Source organism: Emydura macquarii, unplaced genomic scaffold (genome assembly GCF_026122565.2).
Source record: "Emydura macquarii macquarii isolate MOO-44397 ecotype Brisbane River unplaced genomic scaffold, CSIRO-AGI_Emac_v2 contig_2897, whole genome shotgun sequence".
NCBI lineage: Eukaryota > Metazoa > Chordata > Testudines > Chelidae > Emydura > Emydura macquarii.
This window is the reverse complement of record NW_027133034.1, coordinates 29,504,714-29,529,226: the sequence shown is the minus strand read 5'-3', so window position 1 is coordinate 29,529,226 and position 24,513 is coordinate 29,504,714. Positions and strand designations below refer to the sequence as shown.

The 24,513-nt window shown below is 40.6% G+C and overlaps 1 protein-coding gene across 7 annotated transcripts in view; it reads right to left on the bottom strand.

The window, feature by feature from the left end:
* The window catches only part of PJA2 (praja ring finger ubiquitin ligase 2), an 84,589-nt gene extending 61,909 nt beyond the window's left edge, over positions 1–22,680 (bottom strand). For 3 of the 7 annotated variants that reach the window (XM_067569274.1, XM_067569280.1, XM_067569279.1), the window contains exons 1-2: positions 8,438–8,833; positions 4,052–4,254 (exon numbers count right to left, since the gene is read on the bottom strand). In XM_067569274.1, the coding sequence (XP_067425375.1) occupies positions 4,052–4,067 (16 nt within the window). In that variant the 5' untranslated portion in view covers positions 4,068–4,254; positions 8,438–8,833. Of the gene's footprint in view, positions 1–4,051; positions 5,024–8,437; positions 8,834–17,269; positions 17,286–22,604 lie in introns of those variants that run through there. The other 4 variants (XM_067569276.1, XM_067569277.1, XM_067569278.1 and 1 more) reach the window with 4 other exon arrangements.
* Positions 22,681–24,513: the final 1,833 nt, after the last annotated feature.

Genomic DNA, 24,513 nt, shown 5'->3' with positions numbered 1-24,513 from the left:
ATCTTTGCCCCAGGTTGAAAGCAGCCTGTGGTCTGATTTTAATAAGCTGGCAGGCTGGCTCTTCACTGAGCTGATTTTAAATGAAAAGAAAACCATGATCTTTGGTTCACCTCCCAGATTACAGAAAGTGTCTGTTTCATTAATGACTGAAACAGCAGCTGGTGATGTCTTGTAGCAAATGACACATTTAAGCATGAGCAATCTGACTGGATCATTCTCCTTTCAACAAGCGAGTATATACTCCATAGTAAATCAAAGTTTGGAAGCATTGTACAGAGAATTTAGTAAGGGTGAAATACTTTGTGAATAAACAGGTTGTGGGTTCAGCACAACTTGGCCCATTCTGCACTATGGTGGTTAATTTATATTTAAAGTTTTTTGGCATGCTAATGCATACTTTGAAAATATTTAACACAGCAAGTTTAGATTTTGTGAACTTTGAGCACACGGAATCACAAAAATCATAGCAATGTAGGACTCAAAGGACCTCAATGGGCCTCTAATCAAGTCCCTGTACTCAAGGCAGGGCTAAATATTAGCTAGACCATCCCTGACAACTGTTTGTTTAACCTATTCTTAAAAGCCTACAATGACAGAGATTCCACTGCCACACTAGGTCATTTGTTCCAGTGCTAACCTACCCTTACAGTTAGGAAGTTTCTCCTAATGTCTAACCCAAATCTCCCTTGCTACAATTTAAGACCATTACTTTTTGTCCTGTCCTCAGTGGTCAAGGAGAACCATTTATCACCCTCCTCTTTATCACAACCTTTTACGTACTTGAAGACTTATGTACCCCCTCAGACTTCTTTTTTCCAGACTAAACAAACCCAATTTTTAAAATCTTTCCTGATAGGTCATGTTTTCTAGTCCTTTAATCATGTTTGTTGCTCTCGTCTGGACTTCCACCAATTTGTCCACATCTTTCTCAAAGTGTGATGGCCAGAACTGGGCACAGTACACCAGTTGAGGTCTTATCAGTGTTGTGCAGAGTGAAAGAATTACTTCTTTTAGTTTGTGATCCAGATCCTTTTCTGTAGTACTCCTTCCTAGAAAGTCATTTCGCATTTGCTATTTGTGCAACTGATTATTCCTTTTTAAGTGAAGTACTTTGAATTTGTCCTTAATGAATGTTCTCCTATTTATTTCAGACTACATCTCCAGTTTGTCAAAACCATTTTGAATTGTAATCCTGTCCCACAAAGCACCTGCAACTCCTCCCAGCTTGGTATCAACCACAAACTTTGTAAGTTTTCAGAAGATACATGACTGGGTCCTCTACAATCAATTTAGTTAGCTAACTCACTCCAAATTAAATAGCATACCATATGATATATGTGTATTTGTAACTTGGTACTAGCATGTTTATACTTACTTATCAGATGTCGACAGCAAGTGGCTACTGGCACCACCCAGTCTATCAACTCTTAAATACCCAGAGTCAGCAATTACTTTAGGAGATGAGTATATAAGGCTAAAGCTTCAGACAACTGGAATAATTTACCTACTCTATTAAAAACGTTTGGGTTTTTTTTTCATTGCTCGTGTAAAGTATCACTGCATACCTGTGAATGCAGACTACTATTTTAAATAAAATCCAGTAGAATCCTGTTTATATGGTAATATAACCGAAATAGACTGTTGTAATTTGGCAGCTATCCCTTTAGATCCTCATCAAAAAGATACTTGTCCCATCAAGCCACCCTAAATAAGCAAAAAGTTAAAAAAAAAAAAAAAAAAGAACTAGAAGAGTAAAGCTACTTTAAAAAAACCCAGAGCATTGTGCAAATTGATTTCCCTTCAATAGAATATCTGAATGCACCTAAATATCTGCAGGGATTTACACCCGTCTTTTCCTGAATTCCAAGGAGGGGAAAATAATACAAGTAATGAAACGTTATAAATGATAATCAACCTTCTTTTACTTAAATTAGAGCTAAATTTTAGCACTGATCTGTGGATTGAAGAAGTTGTGACTTCTCTTACAGTTCATGTTTTATGTGGATTTTGTCCCATAAAAATAATTCTACTCTATTCTAAAAATGATGAAAAAGATATACATATCTATAACCATGGATACATAGAAACACACAGAGGGCTAACCTTTAAAGAAGAAATTAATCCAAGGTTATTGAAAGATGTTAGTCAATAAACAGCTGAAAAGTAAGAAGGAACATTAATATTTTAATCAGCATTTATATACATTTGCTTTCAATTAATACTATACTATAATCATAAAGCATTGGAAGTTTTGCCATGGACTACAAAGGGAGCAGGTGGTGGTGCTGTAGAGAATTCTGTGAAATAATCAAGGTGTTTATAACTGGAGCTTTTCCATATACACACTTGTTGTGAAAGAAACTTGTACTGAAGTTATTAAAAATAAACATAGCACTACCAATTTTTTTGAAAGTACTGAAAAAAATTAAAATGGAGGTGGGGGGAGAGAGAAATAAGTGGAGCCACTGCACTACCACCCTGCCCCAATCCTCCCAATGGTGGAACCCAGCTGCCTTCCTACCATTCCCTGGGGCAACACACAATCTAACTGCCTACCAGGGTGAAGTTGTATAAGCATACCCTTCACAGTGTTTTTAAACCATTTTAATTGTACACAAGTCCATCAGCCACTCAGCAAGGCTCTCACCACATCACACCACTATTCTGCATCATAGAATCCATCCCTCTTCCTTCTTATTCCCCCCATTACGTCCATTTCTGCATCCTTGTTACAATCACCACTCTACAGCTCCTACCAGTTCTACCTGCTTCTCTTCCCCTCTCCATCCCAGTAACCTCTCTCCCCCCCACAAGCACAAATCCAGATCCCACAGTTATACCCTTCTGTCTCCTCCTCCACTAGTGACATTTCATAGAATCATAGAAGATAAGGGCTGGAAGGTACATCAGGAGGTCATCTAATCCAACCTCCTGCTCAAAGCAGGACCAACCCCGACTAAATCTTCCCAGCCAAGACTCTCTCAATCCAGGCCTTAAAAACCTGTAAGAATGGAGATTCCACCATCTCCCTATGTAACCAATTCCAGTGCTTCACTACTCTCCTAGCGATAAAGTTTTTCTTAATATCCAACCTAGACCCCCCCCAACTTGTTCTGTCATCTGTCACCACTGACAACAGCCTAGCTTCATCTTCCTGGAACCCCCCTTCAGGTAGTTGAAGGCTGCTATCAAATCCCCCCTTACTCTTCTCATCTGCAAAACAAACAAACTCTGTTTCCTCAGTCGTTCCTCGTAAGTCATGTACCCCAGCCCCTTAATAGTTTCCGTTGCCCTCTGCTGGACTCTTTCCAATTTGTCCACTTCTTTCCTGTAGTGTGGGGCCCAAAACTGGACACAATACTCCAAATGTGGCTTCATCAGTGCTGAATAGAGGGGAATAATCACTCTGGCAATGCTCCTACTAATGCAACCCAACATATTGTAAGCCTTCTTGGCAACAAGGGCACACTGTTGACTCATATCCTGCTTCTTATCCACTGTAACCCCCAGAACTGCTGCTTAGCCAGATAGTCTCCAGTCTGTAGCAGAGCATGGGATTCTTCCATCCTAAGTGCAGGACTCTGCACTTGTCCTTGATGAACCTCATCACATTTCTTTTGGCCAATCTTCCAATTTGTCTAGGTCACTCTGTATCCTACCTCTACCCTCCAGCATATTTACCAGTCCCGCCAGCTTAGTGTCATCCACAAACTTGCTGAGGGTGCAGTCCACCTCATCCTCCAGATCAAATGAAGATGTTGAACAAAACTGGCCCCAGCATCAATCCCTGGGACACTCCGTTTGATACCGGCTGCCAACTAGATATTGAGCCGTTGATCACTGTCCATTGAGCCGGATGATCTAGCCAGCTTTCTATCCACCTTATAGTCCATTCATCCAACCCATACTTCAACTTGCTAAAAAGAATACTGTGGGAGACTATCAAAAGCTTTGCTAAAGCCAAGGTATATCACATCCACCACTTTCCCCACATCAACAAAGACAGTCATTTCATCACAGAAGGCAATCAGGTTGTTCAGGCATGACGTACCCCTTGGTGAATCCATGCTGACTGTTCTTGATCACCTTCTTCTCCTCCAAGTGCTTCAAAATGGATTCCTTGAGGACCTGCTCCATGATTTTTCCAGGGACTGAGGTGAGGCTAAGTGGTCTGCAGTTCCCCAGATCCTCCTCCTTCCCTTTTTTGAAGATGAGCACTAATATTTGCCTTTTTCCAATCATCCAGGACCTCCCCTAATCACCATGAGTTTTCAAAGATAATCGTCAGTGACTCTGCAATCACATCAGCCAACTCCCTCAGCACCCTCGGATGCATTGCATCCCGCCCCATGGACTTGTGCATGTCCAGCCTTTCTAAATAGTCCTGAACCTGTTCTTTCACCACAGAGGGCTGCTCACCTCCTCCCCATACTGTGCTGCCCAATGCAGTAGTCTGGTAGCTGACCTCCTCTGTGAAGAGAGGGGCAAAAAAAGCATTGAGTACTTCAGCTTTTTCCCCCATTGTCTGTGACTAGGTTGCCTCCCCCATTCAGTAATGGCCCACACTTTTCCTGACATTCTTCTTGTTGCTAACATTCCTGTAGAAATCCTTCTTGTTACCTTTCACTTTCCTTGCTAGCAGCACCTCCAGTTGTGTTTTTGCCTTCCTGATTTCACTCCAGCATGCTCGAGCAGTGTTTTTATATGCCTCCCTAGTCACCTGTCCAAGCTTTAATTTCTTCTAAGTTTCCTTTTTGTGTTTAAGTTCACCAAAGATTTCTCTGTTAAGACAAGCTGGTCTCCTGCCATATTTGCTATTCTTTCTGCACATCACGATGGTTTGCTCCTGCACCCTTTAAAATACAGCCAGCTCTCTTGGACTCCTTTCCCCCCCAGGGGATCCTGCCCATCAGTTAACTTGGGGAGTCAAAATCTGCATTTGCCCCAATTGTGGTCCTCCCTTCATCTCCACCCCCTCCTACAGCCATCCTCTCACGCTATCATTTATAATCTCACATCCATCCCACTCCAAGAGGGCAGATTCAATGCAGTACAACAAAGCCATTGCTTTCACTTTGGCCCATTTTTCTCATCTGATAAACCACATCACTATTCGCCTGCAGAGTCTGAAAGCAAGTGTAATTCTGTGGTCAAGTCAATGGCAGAAAGGTAATGGAGGTATTATTTGATTAATAAAAATCTACAAAATATCATCAACACACTGTGGTGTGGCAGTGGGGACTTGATGCCCCAGCAGCACCCAGCTGCAGATTCTCCAGTTGGCAGAAATTTTGATAATACATCACCAGAAATGCATCAAGTTGGGTATCACTCAAAAGCCCTTTCTCCCACAAACACAATGGAACCAAGTATGACTAACCTAGAACAATTATGTAGCTATATATTTGAGAAAATGCTTAAAAATCATTTTTTAAAAAGTTGTACTTTAACTGAGGCACACCAAACATGCAGCCCTCACAAAGTTAAATTGTGGCCCTCAATCAACAGTAATGTGTTCTTAGTTACTGCTCAGAACATGATACTTGATTGATTTTTTTTTATGTTAGTTTACTGCAAATGGAAAGAGTGCTTCAAGTTGATTTACTATCATCACCAAAAAAAAAGAAGTGGTTCAATGGTACTAATATTAATCTTGTTTATTATACCAAGAAAGTTGTAACGAGGCACCAATTAAGATGTCAACATTCAGCCAGGAATTATGGGAATCCATCCACAAATATACATACAGTTACATAACGCAACATAATTAATTACAATCCCAAAAGCAATTTACTAAAAAAAAAAAATCCGTGTCTGTTCTTTGGTCTTGATCATTTTTAGGCCTCAATGGGGAGATGAAAAGTACCAACCGTAGCTGAATATTTGGAAAATACCACCACAGAGGATTTGATTAAACACAAACACTCAGTGGCACCTTACATGCCATATACAGCAATGAGTGAAATTCACCTTATAATAGGTCCCATGGCATGTGTTTCGAGAACAAAAACTGCTTCTTCTGTGGTAAGTCCAAAGACCTCCACTAAGCACAGTTTCAATACGAGACAGGTGAGAAACTGTATGAAAAGGTCACTCTTAGCAGAAACATTGCATGGAAAGTAACTCACTGCACTGACTCAAAAAAATGTGTTCATGGGAGAAAGGGCTTTTGAACAATACCCAACTTGACCCATTTCCAATGGCACAGTATTATCAAAATTTTCACCAACCAGAGGACTTGGAGCTGGGAGCAGCACGTCCCCTTTGCCACGCAACAGAGAGCAATAACACTGAAATTCTGATTCTGTAGATTTTTATTATCAAATGATACTTCCCTTACCTTTTCTATCTCTTACTTGTCCACACAATGAGATTTTACTACATTATGTTCCAAGATTATGTAGGCAGAACTGGAAGAAGTGGAGATTCCAGTTCCAGCCTTCCAGAGTGATGGCACAGGAAAGAGGAGAGAGGAGGTGAGTGCTGTGTTAGCTCAAATTAATTTCCTGCTTGTGGCTATCACTCCCATTTCCCGAGTGTATTCAGTATGAACTTTGCAGTGCAGTATGCTTCTGTGGGTATGGATAGCTGAGTTTGAGACTACTTGATCCTTCACTGCCCAGCTAGAAGCACCAGAAACAATCAGTATGCTCAGTCTCAAGGGAAGGGAACTCTCTTCTATTGTTCTATGGATTTCTGTTCTGGAATTTCTAAGCTTCCATAAAAAGCTACCAGAGGGATGGGTCCAGGTTCTTCTCCTTCATTTCAGGATCTAGTTCACAAGTATCCTGAATGGTTTTTAAAACTCTCTATTGGCTTTGCTCCAGGTGAATTCATAGACTTCAACTGTGAAATCTTTGCTACCTCCTCTGATAAATTTATGAATGGGATTAGATGATGGAGTTGTCTGTGGTAGAAGGAGACTGGAATCAATAATACAAGAAATCCTTCCCAATACTGTGTCCTATGTTCCCCTCTCCCTTTCTCTTGCTGTCTCTGGAACATCCACTCTCTAAAAAGATGACAGTTATCCATGACCTCTTCATATCTCACTAGCTCCAACTCCTGGCTTTCACAGAGACGTGAATCCCTTCATCTGCCACTGTCTCTGCCACCTCCTGCAGAGGTCTCTTCTTTTAAATTCACTACCCTACATCAGATGTGGGGGTGTTGGCCTTCTCTCCCATTCCTGCTGCTTCCAATACCTCCCTCCTCCTTCTTCCCCCCCTCTCTTCTCCTCTGAACAGCACTGCATCTGACTCTTCTCTCCTCTCCTCTCCCCGTCAACATGGCTGTCATCTACCATCCACCCAACTCCTCACATCTCCATTCAACCTGCAGCTCTGGATCATTTCTCCCACTCACCAAAAGGGATGTTCACTTGACTTGGTCTTCATCAAACACTCATCTCTCTGATCTCTCTTTTGCTGAATTCCCCTCTCCAAGCATTACCTGGTCTCTTTCAGCATAGGCCATCAGCCCCTCCACACCCAAGCCCTGTTACTCATTCTTTCCATTACTCCCAGTCTATCAGCGCTTATTTCTCATCTGCTCTCAGCCCTCTCCTCCTTATTCCCTCTTCCCTTTCTTTCATGATATGGTGGTTGATTCTCTTCAGGTTTCACTCTCCTCCACCCTTGACTCTTCTGTCCCTCTTTCCTACTGCAAGATCCACACTGCCAACCCTCAAGCCCTTGTTCACCTGCATAACGCATTTCCTCCATTCCTGCTCTCATGCTGCAGTCTCCCTCTGGAGCAAATCCTGTGACTAGACTGAATTCCTCCATTGTAAATTCATTCTCTCCTATTCAGTTCTGCATCTTCCTACCTAAATAACCCAACTTCTCCAACTTAATTGAACCCCACACCTGCAATCCCAGCATCTTTTCACCGTGATCACTCCTGAAATCTCCCCTCCTCACTCTGTACAGGATCTTCCTGATTTCTTTCAAGAGAAAATTGGCAAAATATGTGACTTTCCTTCCTCCCCTCCTACAATTCTCTTCTTCTCTCGTCAGAGATGCAGTATCTCAGCTTCTCTCCTGTAACCTCTCCACTTCCCCCAGTGACTCCATCCCACTCCATTTCCCTCACACTGATTCTCATCCCATCCCTTACTTTTCTTTTAACGTCTCACACTCCTCTGGCTTTTCCCCAGCACAATACAAGCATGTCTCCTATTGCAAAAAACAAAACAAAAAACACACCCTTTAACCAACTTGCCTCTCCAACTGCCCCTTCTCCAAGCTCATTAACTCACTGTCTACAACTACTTGGAACTTCTGTCCTCCAGTTCCATTCTAGGTACTCTCTAAACCAGCTTCCAGCCTTTGCACTCTACTGCACTCTTGCTAGTCTCTAGTGACCTCTTCCTAGTCAAAATTCAGAATCAGTACTACCCTCCTCATTCTCATCAGCCTCCTTTGACACCACTGACCATGCTCCTCTTCTTGAAATCTTGCCCTTCTCCCTTGGCTTCTGTGGCTCTGTCCTCTCCTGTTTCTTCTCCTATTTCTCTTATCACCTGCTCAAAGTGTCCTCAGGAGTACTTTCCTCATTCTCCCTTCAACTTTCTGTGGGAGTTTCTCTGGGCATTGGAGCTGGTCTTCTTCTCCCTCTGCACCTTATCTCTAGGTAATCGCATCTGCAAACACAAATTCAACAACCATTTCTACTCTGATGACTCACCGATCTACCACTCTGCTCCAGCCCTGTCTCCTGTCCCAACTAAAATATCATCCTTATTCTTTGACATCTCTTCATGGATGTTTAGCTGTCAGACCAAACGCAACATGGTTAAAACAGAGCTCTTAGTCTTTCCCTTCCCCCAAAACCTCCCCCCACTACCTCCATTCGCCATCACTGCGACTAATACCACCAACCTGCCTATCATTCAATCCTACAATATGAGCATCATCCTCAGCTCGGACTTTTCTAGTCCTCACATCCAGGCCATGTCTAAATCTTGCAGATTCTTACTGTATAACATCTCCAAGATACAACCTTTCCTGTCCCTCCACACAAGTAAAAATCTTGATTGCCGTTTCTCTGGCCCTGGCAAGTGCAATCTTGCCCCACTCACATTAATTAGCCTGCTGTTACAAAAATCATTTTCATAGCCCATTGCTTTGGCCATGTCACCCCTCTTTTTGCATCCCAATCCTAGCTCCCCTTTCTCTATCACATCAAACATATGCTGCTTGTCTTCACATAGAAGGCCCTTCACAGCCTAGCCTCATTCACTATCAAGGTGATGGCTCATGATGCCAGCCTTCTTAGCCCACTTGTTAAATTTTCAAACAAGCACCTTTTAACTTTTTCCCATGCTGCCCCTCATTCTTGGGAGGTTCTCTCCATAAAGATCTGCAAAACTACCTCATTATCCTCTTTCAAATCTCTCCTTTTCTGTGATGCCTACAAAAAAAATCAACAATGGTTAAGCAACAGTTGTCTCATTGTTTCTTTGTGCTCTCCCATCTGTCTGTATCCATCTGTTGCCTCTTGTTTTATTACTTAGATTGTAAACTCTCTGGAGGCTTTTTGTTCTATGTTTATACAGCACCTACCTTAATTGGGCTCTGGTCCACGACTAAGGCTCATACACACTACAGTAATACAAATAATAATAGCATTCAAAAGATGATCTAAATGCTTCATATAATTTGGGGTTAAGTGTTTTATTTCCAAAATAAAGAAGCTGCATTCACTGTTTGCCACTGCCAATTATTACGTAATTTTGTAATGCTCTATTTTCTGTGGTCTAACCAAGACTATATAATTTTTGTTTTAATTAATTCACTAACGAGTTGCAAGATTCCTTCTGCATCTTCCATCCAGAAGCATGGAAGGCCCAATCCAGACGCCACTGAATTGAATGGAAAGATTCTCATAGACTTCACTGGGCTCTGGATAACACTCATAATGCCCTAACACATACAATACAGGGTTTTTGCCATTAAATGCTTTCCAGTAGGATGGGAAAGAACATTTCCTTGTAGAAGTATATCTCCCAAAAGAAGTCCACTATTATACGTTTATTCACACAAGGAGCTGATGTGTGAAAGCAGAGGAGACTCGCTTCCTCGCTTGCTAGTGGGCAATGAACTTCATGTTTTCCTTGAGATTTTTTTCCCTTTAAGTCAAAGGAAATTCACAATTGTAATACAAAAGTTTCCCTTGTTTATACTTTCAGAAAAAAATATTCCTGCAATCAAATTTCCTACTGGACTACACTAACACTTCTTAAGAGGTGAAACTCCATTTTGGCCAAAAAAATTATTAGTGCCAAGTGACAAAAAGAACTTAAAAAAATGTCATAAAAATGCTCCAATATCAGATTTTCGATACACTTATAAACACACTAGCATTACATCTCTACAATGTATAACATAATCCAAGATAAATATTCTAGAAAAGTGATAAAATCAAGTTATATGAGCTGAGCATTTATCCTCAATATTATTAATGACATCAAGATGACATTCATCTCTCTCTTTTCTTACCACACATCTTAACCCCAAAGTACAATTTCACATTCATTGCTAATTTCAGTTTCTCCCCATATGATTGATTCATTTGATAGTAATGCACCTTTATCCAAGTGAACTACAAAAGAATTGAACATTTGCACCACTGTAAGATTGTCCTACAAAAAGCGCCTATACGGAGACTTACAACACATCCTTAATGGCTCTGGGAAGAGGACTGCAGATACAATTTTCAACTTCAGAGTATTTTTTTTAATTTGCGTTGCTTTTTAAAAGCTGCTATAGTCAATGATTTTAGAGTAAGTGCAAAAACATTCTGTAGGATTTTTACACTAATAAAGCAAAATTACTCACATTAGAAAGTGAAACAATTTAGACTAAACCTGTTTTATTATTCAGGAAAAGAAAGGAGATTAAATAATTGAAATACTAAAAGCTTTCAGAAATAACTTCTGTGCATATACAATAATTATGATGTCTAAATATAGACAAGTTTTCTTCATCAAAAAAACCAATCTACATCTTACGGTTTTAAAAAAAATCTAAAATGGAAAAAAAAAAAATGTAGCTTAGGTTTCACAGCAGTCGCCATAAATGAGTTGTGTATTTTACTAATATGGGGCATCCATGAGAGTTCTCAACCAATGATTAAGTCTTTGGTGATTTGCTCCTAATGCAATTCTGGTAGAAGAATTCTTTTATAGACAAAAGATTAAAACTAAACTAACGAAGTGTACTAAACTAGTAATTCCCTATGTATTGCTTTTCAACTAAAAAAGTACATTTTTACCTAACTAGGGACTGAATTGCTGGATGTGCTTTTGGTCTCCAAAAAAAAAAAAAAAAAAAAAAAAAAAAAGAAAAAAAATCAGACTTCTGTACATAAGATGACGTTTTTAACTGTCCTCTCTCCTTTTCCTAGCACTTCATCTGGTACATTCACAGTGTTATAATAATATATAATGTTTATTAATGTACTGTACTAGGACTCAGGAGACCTGGGCTCTATTTCTGGCTCTGCCATTGACCTATTTGTGACCTTGGACAAGTCACTTCCCCTTCCTGTACCCGTTTCCACTCCAGCCCTGTCTCTTACCTATTTAGACTTTAAGTTCTTTGTGGTAGGAACTGTCTCATACTACATGTTTGTACAGTACCTAGCACAATGGGATCCTGATCACAGTTGAAGCCTCTAGGTACTACCACATTAGTATTATTAAATAATTAAGTCATATTTCTTCTATTAAAATAGTCTGAGTAACAGATTGTAGTCAATAAATTAGTATTTCATAACCAAGTAGGCAAATTTTAGACCCAGACCTGGGAGCAAAACATCGTAAGGCACCCAAGGTTGCAGAGCAAGTGATGATACAATACCTTACTGGTCTGAATTGCACGCCAAGGGTGTAACGCCTTCCTTCCCACCTACATACAAAACAGTATCTTTTGGAAGACCAGTTTTGCCCTTACACCAAATATACACAGACATCACACCCATTGTCTAAGAACCCTCTTCCTCTTGCACAAAGGTCTTTAATCAGATATATTTAGATGAGCCTATGCATAAGAAACTCTGAGATGAATTTCATTTTTTTGATAAATGTCAAGAAGAAATTATGTAGGTGAGAGAGAGTTTATATTCTGACATCAGACAGGTTCATACTTTAGTTCATATGGTCAGTCATTCCTGCTGACATGGTAACTCCTCCATTTCCACTCTGTGTGGAATTCTTCTTTCAAAAGCAATATCAGAAAACAAAAGTTCTAATTTTGTAGTTATTAAAAAAACATTATGAAAGTTAGAATGTCTCTGCTCTTCAGATTCATTTGCCAAAATAAGAGTTCTTTTCCCAAATGATGATAATACTTCTACTTGAATTAGATATTCACTGTAAACTTATCTTTCTATGCATTTTGATATCAACTTTGAACCTCTATTGCTCTGGTGTTTAAGTGGAAAATAGGGATGTAGTTTAACCTTAATTCTTTAGTCCTCGTCCACATTTTAAGCATAGTTATACCATGATGAGTATGCCACCCTCTCTCTATTATAGGATGACTACTCTAATTCCTGTGACCTTTGAAATAAATAAATAATTTTTGGTACGAATGCAATATAAAGCATCATAATTATTTCAACTTTATAGAAAGAACAAGACTGCCTCCTCTGATTTTCTCCTTGAAAATGTATTTACTAAGAAATGCTATTTTAATAAATAAAACATCCTTGAGAAGATGCATATGCACACGTGCATCACAGAGAATCACAGGTTAGTTCTTAATGTGCTATTTATTTAAGATGCCTTTAAAAATGTTGCTTTAAGTAACTATTCATCTATCCCTGATGATATAGCCAGCAAGTTCCCCTAAGCTGTTTGCTAAATTAATATCTAAAGATTAAACTTTTAATTCAGTCTCACATCTAGTACGGCTGGGAGCATCTGGAATTGTAAAAATCAAGAGCTATGTAGGGTAGAATTGACCTACAACCTACAGTATGCCTTCCCCACTACAAGTCATGAGATGAGTACATTGCAACTATTCTTGGGAACACACTTGCTTGTTTCCAAGTGTCTTTCAATAGAAGGTTCAGTTCCAATATTCCTTCTGAACTGATCTGCTTTTGTATTTGTATAGCTTAATGATTATTTGCACCCAGAGGTCCCTGTCAAATTAGAGTCTTATTGCACTGGGCATCATGCAAACACATGAGCCTTGATCACTTCCAAATGAAAAACACAGCTTCTCATACCTACCTGCTTATTCCAACTATAGCCCCTTTTAAAAAAGTCGTAGATAATCTTGCCACTCTCTGTTCCAGAAAATCCATATTACTTTGTAGTGTTTCCAAGGCCAAGGAACTTTGGATTTGGGCATTCACTAAGTTTACCTATCCTTTCAAGATGATAGCTGTCTGGAATACTTTCCCTCCAATATCATTCTAACAGTGCACCCAGTAAAGGCTGGTGTTCCCCAATTAGCTGAACACACATTTTCTTTACTTGTTACATATGGCCTACTGCAAAATGTTTATGTGACACTTATCACAAGCAGACATAGGAAGGTGTTTGTCCATACTTTTCTACATGCTTAGTTAGTTCTTGCAATATCTCATCTTCCAGAATTTGTCACTTGATAAAACTTCTTTTCCTAGAAAAGTAATTGTTTTTGCTAGCTGCACTATCTTCAAATGGATGAGAGGTTACTATTGTAAGGAGTTATAATAATAGCCTTTCATCTATTTGAGAAGATATATTGATTACAGATCACCTGAACTTGAGTTTTGGATATCGTTTTCTGAGCTGCTATCCTTGCTGAGTGCCACATCACTAGTTATCATAAAATATTTTCAAGGAAGGATAAAAAGGTGATATCCCTGTTCTCAATGAAGATGCTACCATAACCTTCGAAAGAATTCTAGAGATTTGAGAATTTGAACACCATCTGGCAACAGCATTTCATAAATCCATGAGACAGTTGACTGAAATTAGAAAAATACACGTTGCTAAAACAGATGATCATCTAATCTTCTGAAGACAACATGAGACCATTGCCTGTCATGCTTACCTGTATTATCAGTGTTTTCTTGTTCTCTACCTATCTATTGTAAGAACCTTTAGTCTTAGATAGTAAGCTCTTTAAGGCAGGAACTGACTTTTTGTTTGTACGGTAGCTAGCACAACAGGATCCCTAGGTGCCACTGCAATACAAATAAGTAACAACAACTTCATCTTGTTTAAGTTCTTGTGATTCAACACAGCATATATGTCTAATATCTTTTTTTTAATGAGTCACAAGATAAGAGAAAATGACACTGATATGTTCTTGTTGTATCCCATCAAGGTAGTAGTACACGGGTCAACGTATTCTTATATTTCTCTTTGTTTTTTTTAATCTCAAGAGTTTAGGAGGTAAAATACATTCTATGTACTCTTCAGGAGTTCTGTGAAATATCCATACGAAACTTCTTCTGTGACCCATCAGTCTGCTATAAGTTTTATCTACAGAGTCTAAAAATGATATCCTGCCCTATACCTGAAGCTGTTTTTGACATAAGGCATCTTATCTTGTTCTCTATGGATTCAACTGTATATCCCCAAATCCTGAAATATGTGTTTCTCTACTGTTACTTCTGTTACAAGACCTCTTTCTGATATAACCAGAGTTCTTTCTACATCCACAGGAACAGAAAGAAAAATGGTCTTCAGAAGCCTTGTGCCTTTACATGTCTTTGACAGAGGTCGGACAATCTTTTCTGCATGCTCATTTATCAACTTTTCAAATGTTTTCCATTATGATGCCCACAACACCAACACCCTTCTACCCAACCAACTCTCTTCTATCCACTCAGAAAAAGATCTACAACAGCCTCCATCCCAAGCAGAATTTGACTTCAAACAAGAAGTCCATTAAAGACAGTACCATTGTTATCGATTTCATGTAGAAGGTGATCAGATACTTCAGTGATGTGTGACAGCATAAAACCATACAATTCCAAAAAGCTTGCCAAAAAGCAACATCATGGTGATGCCTGAATCTGTTTGCTAAATTGTCCCTTAATCGTAGGAAAATATACAAAAGCTGAAAAGTATACTGAAATCTTGAGACTGAGATTATAAATAGGTTGCAGATATCTATTTGTCTTGTTGACAGTGACATGGTTACAGCATGCAACAACAGCCTTTGAGAAAACTATCTGGGGCATCTCCTTTCCCTCATCTCCCCCAAGAGAACACTGGATGACAGTTTAATTAGAATTGAGATTACCTCTCAGATTTCCACTGTGAAGTCTGTCCATTGTTCATACAGCTTTATAGTCTGATTAACCTACAGCATGATCCTTGTTGGGGTAGCTTTTACTCTCCTTTTATGGCTCCTGCTATTTGTTTCATTTAATGGGTAAGAGACTTTTTGGCTAAGAAGCATTTTCCTTTATTTGGCATGATCCAATATTTCATTTGGTAACTCTGAAGTTCTTACTTCCCTCCACTAAGCCAAAACTTTCTGGAGGGAAAAGTTTTTACTACTGCATAACCTAGTCTGACTGTTCCAATTCTTACTGAAACAGTTCTTCCATTTTTCTGAATGAACTACTAATATAAAATAATCAATCTATATTTTTGCTTTTTAAAAAAATCTTATTTCTTTATAAAAAAATTGATGTTGGGTCACAAAAGCTGTAAACAGGATGACAAAAAATTGAAAACAAACAAGTACAAACATCTATGGGTATACATACATAACCAGTCGTATCCAAGCACTTATAACAGTCTTTCAAATCTGCAGACACATACAGAAAAGAACAAATCTAAAAACTGAAACAACCTTGCATATATCATTTGCCATTTCATGCACATTCGGTGTGGATCAGGGTACTATGTAGAAGAATTTTCATTAAAATTGTTGGACTTTCCCTATAAAAAGTTAAAATTTGAAGGGAAAGGCCTCCAAAATCAACATCCAATGGGTATAAAAATCTTTGTGCTTGAAAATATCTATTTAGTTTTCAAAAGTCAGAGCTCAAAATAAAAATAAACCCAGCCATTAAGAGGATAAGACTGCAGAGTCCAATAACGCAGAATATATTTTTGATTGAGTTAAAAAGACACAACCACATGATTGTATAAACACATCTTAACAGAATTCTTAGATTTTTTTGTGCATTTCTTAGACTATCGCTACATTTTTTTCTTCTGGGGTAATGGTAGATGGAGGTGGTAAGAGGCTGCTTCACAGTGCTTTTCTTAAAATAATTTGCTACTCTTTCTCCGCTATGAACTCATATCATTTGATTAAGTTAGACATCTGAGGCCTCAGAAAAGTGTCTAATACTAAGATATCCATCTTAAGTTTCTCACATTTGAACAACCCTCTTAAATGCTAACACTGACTCATGATAGTTAATATCAGCAGAAGAGGTTTGAGACATTTCTCCCCATCGTCATGAACACTCGTCTTAATACTTCACATGACACTCTGGTTCTGCCATACCTTTGATGTATGTTAATTAGTAAAAGATGTGGATGATATTTTAGCACTTACTATGCCTTTGTTGCTGATATTTACAAGCTGAGAGTTACCTACACTAATTGTTTGTTCCCATTCTGTACCTGTGGTATAGATCTAGAGTTCTAGACCCAGTCTTCTAGTGCTATCACAGAGTTTTCTTTTACTTAGTTATGCTAGAATACAATTTGTATGCTGTGTCAGCAGCTACAATTTTCAGTGCTTTCTTAGAGCCTAAACAAAAAACTGAAACCGTGAATATCAAGTAACAATGTTTTTTAGAAATTATTGCTATTAATGAAAAGAAACTGACTAGAAGAATCAGATAAAACCACCACCCTGACTGCCTGGTCTTCTCTTTGCCAAGACAAAGCTTCTGGTAGGAGCTGCTCAACTTCACTGGTAAAGGGTCAGCATATGACTGACAGTTCTAAAAACTGACCTTTGTATCAGCTGAGCAGGGCTTTACCGCAACATTTCAGGTAATTTCTTTGACGGACAACATACCATATGTTTCAATAAAGTTAAGGTTACTGGAACAACCAAAATGAAGAAGATTCAAACAACCAAAAAGTTCCATAAGTCATGCTGCTGCACCTTTTGAAAAGATGAGAGATACCATGGCAAATTGTGAGCCTAGAATGGAATGCAGAAGTTGTGGAGTTCCCGTTGCTTTCTCCATCTTTGAGTTGCCTTATACAAAGTTGTATATGTAATAACTTAAAAGTTTCTTCAAGACAACTTAGATTTGTTTCTTTCAAATACATTTTGCTCACCTACTAATAAAAAGTAGATCCTAAACAGAACTCCAGGATCTGTTTGACTATAATGCTGGAACACAGCAAGTAATAAAGTAGGTTTGAAGTTTGTGCCAACACTGATATATGGACTGTATTATAGATATTTTCAGCCCTTAACCTGTTCAGAGAAAAACAGGAGAGTTTTTATTAGCATTCTAATAAATAAAGTAGTACATATACATTCCCTATGCTTCTATTTTGTAGTAAACATTACCGTTCTTCAAAAGTATTGCAACAAAACTTTATTAAAATGTATCTCATATGTTCACCCCTCCAATTATCTCACATTGTAAATAACAATCTACCTATATTATAAGCTCTTCAGGAAAGGGACCCTGTGACACAGGAATCTCTTTGTACCAACTGGTAAAGGACTTGAGTGGGGAGAGTACAGAGTTTTATAGGCATTCCCCGTGTCAAGACTACACACAAAAATTCACCTAGAGGGTGGCATGTGACGGCTCTACTGAAAGCCAGTAGCCCATTGGTTATCATCATCATTTCAAAATGTATGGCTGGATAATGTTTAAGAAGTTAAATATCTACACTGGAAATTATGTTTTTGAGGTATATGAGTTAAGGCTAGTCACCAGAAGGTGACACGCTTCTCTCTTTCTCTCTCTCTGGCTGGTCATGTATGTGTTGCGTATTGTCTGCTTCACAATGGAGGCTCCTCTACAGACAAAGCCAAATGATAATCAAGAGTTTGTGAAATCTTCAAGAGAAAAAAAATGCAGGAAACACACACACAGCAGAGGGGTATCCTGTTTACAAGTAAAGACTATTGATTTTTGGGTATAACGGGGGGTATGGAGATAGACTCTGTTCACCGAGCACAGTGTCAGCGTGCTCTGTCTTAAGAAAGGAGGGTCACAGCCAACTTGAGCCTGGTCTATACTCGTGGTGAAATTCTGCGGCAGTCGACAGGAGATACGCAAGCTACGTAGAGTAGCTTGTGTATCTCACGTCGACTTCCTAAATTTGTTCCCCACTATGCTCCGCCGACGGGAAATGCCATCCCATCAAAGCAGTGTTAATCTTTTTGCAGGGGTGGATTACACGGTCAACTTCAGGATCAATTGAGTGGAAGTGGAGATGCACTCAATCGATCCGGAAGAGTCAAGCCGGCGGTGCTGACTGTGCTGCCCTGAGTGAAGACATATCCTTAGCTAGAAAATGCTACAAAGACTTTGGGTGAACTAAACTTCGTTAGACAGGAGTATCTTAATGAAGTTTAGGTTCTAGGATGCGTGTTTTGTTTTGTTTTTTACAGTAAAACCTCAGAGTTACAAACACCTTGGGAATGGAGATTGTTCATAACTCTGAAATGTTCATAACGCAGAACAAAATATTATGCTTGCTCTTTCAAAAGTTTACATTGACTTAATACAGCTTTGAAACATTACTATGCAGAACAAAAATGCTGCTTTCCCTTAATTTTTTTAGTAGTTTACGTTTAACAGAGTACTGTGCTCTATTTGGTTTTTTTTATTTTTTGTCTGCTGCTACCTGATTGTGTACTTCTAAATGAGGTGTGTGGTTGACTGGTCAGTTTGTAACTCTGGTGTTCATAACTCTGAGATTCTACTGTATTTTGCAAGTGATCATTTGTTTCCAGTACTTTTATTTGTTACTTCTCAAATCCCAAATACATTTTTACTGTTTTTCACTATAGACATCTCTAAATATTGTATGATAAACAGATTAGTGATCTCAGGTGTAACTGGTAAGCTGGGGGGAACCGTTCTTTTGGGAGCAGTGAATCTCTGAACTCAATGTCCAGTGAACCAGGGGCTGGACAATCCAAGGGGACGCTCAGAAGGCTCAGGTGTTGGAATGTGCTATCACTAACCTGCAGAGGGACAGAAGAGCCTGCGTAAACTAAGAGAGGAGTGCTTGTGTTGCCAGTGGAATCAGGGAGCTGATGCTCTGCAGGCACAGACAAGGCTTCCTCATGCTAAGGGCAGATGGTAGCGAGGTGCCTCACAACCTTGGGTACTGCTAGGAAGCATCACAGACTGTCTTTGTTATGTGTTTATACAGTGCTTAGCACAATGGAGGCCTGGCCTCTAGACACTACCACAGTACAAAAAGTAATAATAATATTTATTTCTTGCAAGACTACGCAGGTCAAAGAAAAAGGGACAAAGAATCACCAAATGAAGAAAAAACACAAAAACAAAAAAAGCCATCCACAAGCCAACAAGTACTTCTGATTACATGTAAATAGTGCATTTATAAAAAGTGATGATGGTACCAGCCTGAACTGTTGCTACTAATACCCATCACAGCGTTCTCTGAGTTAACCCAGTACACTAGCTCAAACACTTTTCAGTTAATAAACTGTTTTGGGGGTTTGTTTGGTTTTTTTTACAGGAAAATAAAAAAATAGATCCTTTTAATGGGAAAACTCCACAACTGACATAGCAAGATAAAACTGGGTCAAATGTGCCTTGTTTTGATGTTGATTTGATTTGTAGAAATCTGACAAATACTGTCTCCACTGCATCACTTACACACTCAATTAGCAAGATAGACAAAAATCAAGTTACCTATGAAAGAGCACTATATTTATACAATGTTAAGCCTGACATTTTAAGTCAAGAAATTCAGAAGTTACGTTTCCTACAGCAACAACAACTTGACCACACAACACATAGGATGTCATCTGTATCACTGTACAACATTTTCATTTGCCTTACTGCCTCTGCAGTGTGGCTACAGTAAACAATTTACTGTAAAAATAATTTCTATACATTCTCTGATTCAAATACATACATATACAATCAAGTAAACAAAACAGTATATGTATCTGATGCAGTATACCAGATAGAAATATTTACACAGCTTATTTTAAAACCATTTTTTCAATCATGTCACTAGTCTTAAATGAACATTAAGTCCATGAAGTACAGAAGTTTTAAAAACCCATCAGAGCACAAGAATAAAATCTGAAAATTCTCTCTGTTGCTGGGAGGTACCATTTTTCCCTCAGGAAATGGTCAAATGGAATTTTATCAAGTGTAACAAAAGAAATTCACATCAAGCACAATTTCAGTCCCAAGGGTAGTACAGTTCAGGGGATAAGTGTATATAAACTGCAAACAGAGTTCAAGATTCATACCAGAAAACTGGTATCTCTGCAGACACATTAAAAACACAAAACAGCACCTTAAACCCATGCGAGTCAGTAAGCCTGTGAGACCTGTCTCCTCTATGAACTATAAAGCATCACATGGATGACCCTGTTCAGTTTACAATTTTGATTTTTTTTTTTAAACACTGTTTTCATCCTTTGAATATACACAGATTGTGCAATGCATGTGTATTCACATGAATGTATAACTCATGTCTGTTAAAACACTGTCACTGGTATTCGGTCTAATACAATGCAAATGTTCTGTATTTTAAAATAACTTTAATTCTGCTGTAGTTAGGTTACTTAGCGTATGCCCACACAGCAAAGAAAAAACAGTGGCTGGCCCCTGCCAGCCAACTCAGGCTTCCAGGGCTCTCAGGCTGTTGGGCTGTTTCATGGCTATATACACTTCCAGGCTCACGGTTCTAAGGCCTTGTGAGGGAGAAGGGTCCCAGGGCTCAGGCTGGACCCACCTTGCAGGGTCCTAGAGCCCAGGCTCCAGCCCAAGCCCAGAAGTCTACACAGCCATGAAACATCCCCACTGTCTGAGCCAGCTGGCACAGACCAGCCATGGGCTTTTCTTTGCTGTGCAGACGTACCCTTAGGTCCTTGATTTTGCACCTATGAAATCAATGGAAAATTTGCTGTTGACTTCAATGGGTGCAGGATCAGGCAGTTAGTCCAATGCTCTTAATCACCAATCCTGATGCTTTTCGTTTAATAAGAATTCATTTCTTTCTTGTACTTACATGTTTTCTATGTTTGGGTTAGTGTCATAACTAAATAAATACATAGATGAGGACCTCAGCCCAAAGACAATTTAATTAAAATTTGTATTTCCATTTCTCAAGTTTTTTTAAACAGCTGGATTTAAGAAGCTCAAAATAGACATGCTACTAGTCCTTACTGAGGACTAGCTATGACACATTTGAAGACTGTTTTCTTAATTAATCAACTGATAAACATTCAAAAGTAGCCTACTGCGGTCTGGTGTACACCTAAAACTTAGATCAACCCAGCTACATCATTCAGGGGTCTGAGAGGTGTAGTTAAATTAATGTAAGCCCCTATACAGACACCACTAGATCAATGAAAGAATTCTTCCATCAACCTAGTTACCACCTCTTGAACAAGCAGGTGGATCTACTAGAGCAGTGGTTTTCAACTGGGCGACTACAGACTACATCTAAGATTTCCAAAGGGGTCCACACCTCCACTTGAAATTTTTTAGGAGTTCTCAAATGAAAAAAGGTGGAAAACCACTGTATTAGAGCTATGAGAAAAACCCTTCCATTGCTGTAGCAAGTGTCCCACTGTAGTGCTGATTGTGTAGACATAGCCTAAGTATGTCCAGACCATTACTATCCTTCACATTTATGAATGTGCTTCTGCTTACAGCCCCAATTCTGCAGATGCCCAGGTATACTCAAATTATGACTCAACGTGCGGGATGAACTCGACAACCTCAAGGCCCCTTCTAGTCCTACGCGTCTCTCTTTAACGTTACTTGCTTAAGCAGCCCCGTTTGAGTAAAACAACTCCTCGCACACGTGAAGTTAAACTCACGCGTAAGGTTCTGCGGCATGGAGGTCCTGTTTGTATACCTGTCTGTGGCAGGGACTTCACGACCCAGCGCCCACCCACATGTCCCCTGCTCCCACCACCAGCCATCACACCACCCCAGGCGCGCCCCTCACGCCTGTTTCCCACTCCGTGCCCCGCTAACTGCCTCCTCCTCCTCGCACCGCACACCTACCACCTGAACTATACACGAGCCCCTCCGCCAGTCCCCTTATGCCCCCCCCCCCGGCGTCTCCCATTCCCTGCTGCCAGCAGCGCTGGCCGGTCCCCCGCCTGGGCCTGCACAAGCCCGGCTGGTGGTGGAGCCGAGACCCGCCGTCAAGCCCGAGGATGGGGGGGGGGCCCGACCCGAGGGGACGGGGACGGCCCAAGCGCTCGCTCCCCTCAGAGTCTGTCTGGGCCGCTCCTGCCCCGCACCGGGCACAGGGGTCGGTGGGGAAGACAGCAAGCGGCGGGTCGCGCTTGCGACAGCCCGGGGCTCCCCCCCATGACAGGCCGCGGCACGCAGCCGCTGGGCCCAACCGCCCCAGGATCCTCCCGAGCCAGCCGCGCAGCAGGGGGCTGCTGCCCCGAAGCGGGCCCTGCACTCACCCCTCCCGGTCCCGACTCACCCGCCTCCTCCGGCCGGGCCCCGCCGGCACCACAGCGGGCGGGCGACCACACAACCTCAGCGACAGCCGGGCCAGGCCAATCCGGTCTCGCTACACCACCAGAGCCGGCCAATCCTCGGCCCGCACTGCGGAGACACCAACCAATCCCTGCAGAGAGGAGGAGAGCATTGGAACGGATGGGCCCGCCCCACTACTGACGGCGGTAGGGCTCAGGGGAAGGAAATGAGCTAAGCAACGTAGGCCGCGACAGCTACTCCTACAGCCTCCTAGCTCCTCCCCCTCACAGCTCCCTACAGCCGGGCGCGCGCACTCAGAGCTACACCCCTCGCTAGAGCCACATACACACAGCGCTACACTCCTCGAGCCACGTGCAGGGAGCAACGCTCTGGCCTAGAGCCCCACACACAGAACTACACCCTTATTTAGAGCCACACACACACAAGCTATCCCCCCCCCCCCCCCAGAATAACACACATGGAGCTACAACAGTGCCTAGAACCACACGCACAGAGCTACACTGCTCTCTCAAGAGCAACACACACAGAGAGAGCTAGTTTTCCCCATAGTTGTATTATGCAAAGACCTACACCCCCTCTACAGAAGCACACAGAGCTACACTCCTCCCCGAGCTATGCACCCAGAGATACAGCCCTTGCCTAGAACCACACAGATACAGAGCTACTTCCCTTAGACACACATGAACAGAGCTACACTTCTCATCAAGAGATATGCACAAAGCTATACTAGAGTCCCCTCTTCATAGAGCTATACCCCTTCTCCAGAGTCACCCCACAGTTAACTCCTTCAAAACTACACACATAGCTACAACCCTCCCAAGTATGCCCAGCTACACCCTTCCATAAAGAGAGACACAGTCCTACAGAGCTACACTTCTCTCCTCATGCTACACACACAGCTATAGCCCTCGACAGAGACGCACACACAGCTGCACGCTTCCATCTCCCCCCAGAACTAGCACACAGACACATACAGTGGTATACCCAAAGTTGATGAGTTTTGCAATATTTATTGTGTTGACTTAAGCCCCAGTTCATGGAATCTAACTTTAATTTTTAAAGGAAAGTTTCTAGCCCTCTTGAATGAGGAAAAAAGCCTGAAAATGTGGCCTTAGAGCACCATAAAGATTCAGAAACAAGAAAGCAAAGAAAAAACCCACAAAATTATTATTTTGAAAATCTCATGATTTTTAAGCCAGTCTTGTGTTTTTAAATACTTGGGGTTGGCAAACTATACCAGGCATCACATGCAAGGCACCATACATAAACCCAATCTCACAACCAAGCTACAAGGTATATGCACTCGGTGAAGGCACACAAGCAGGGTTGAGACATATACACAGACACTGCTCTATAGGGAGAGACAGAGACTCCCTAGTCCCTACAGCTGTAACTGGGGAGTTTGCACTTACCTCTGACAGACACCTAAGGTTTCTGTCACTTTTACATTATGCCAACACTTGTATAGCCATAAAATATTATTGAATTGAATCGAACTGACTTGCCATCTCACCTAGAGCAATTTTATTTTGTTTTTGTTATTGGTTTGTTGAATAAATTATTGTTAGTTTTTCCATCATTATAATGATCATGGTAAAGGGCAAATAGAGAAGATTGTATGCCTGAGCTGGTAATTTTGCATTTGAAGGCAGTTGCACTACACAGAGAAACAGACAGAAAGAGCTTTTACACTGCACTGTAGAGACACATAGGCAAAGTGATACACAGTAGGGCAGAGAGACAGAATTGCACATGCACGGGGAAATACACATTGTTCTGTAGAGAGAGATAGGCCAAAAGATGTACTCTGTATAGTGCATACAGAGAGACTTATGTTGGGCCTGGTATAAGAAAGAGGAAAGAAAGAGTGTT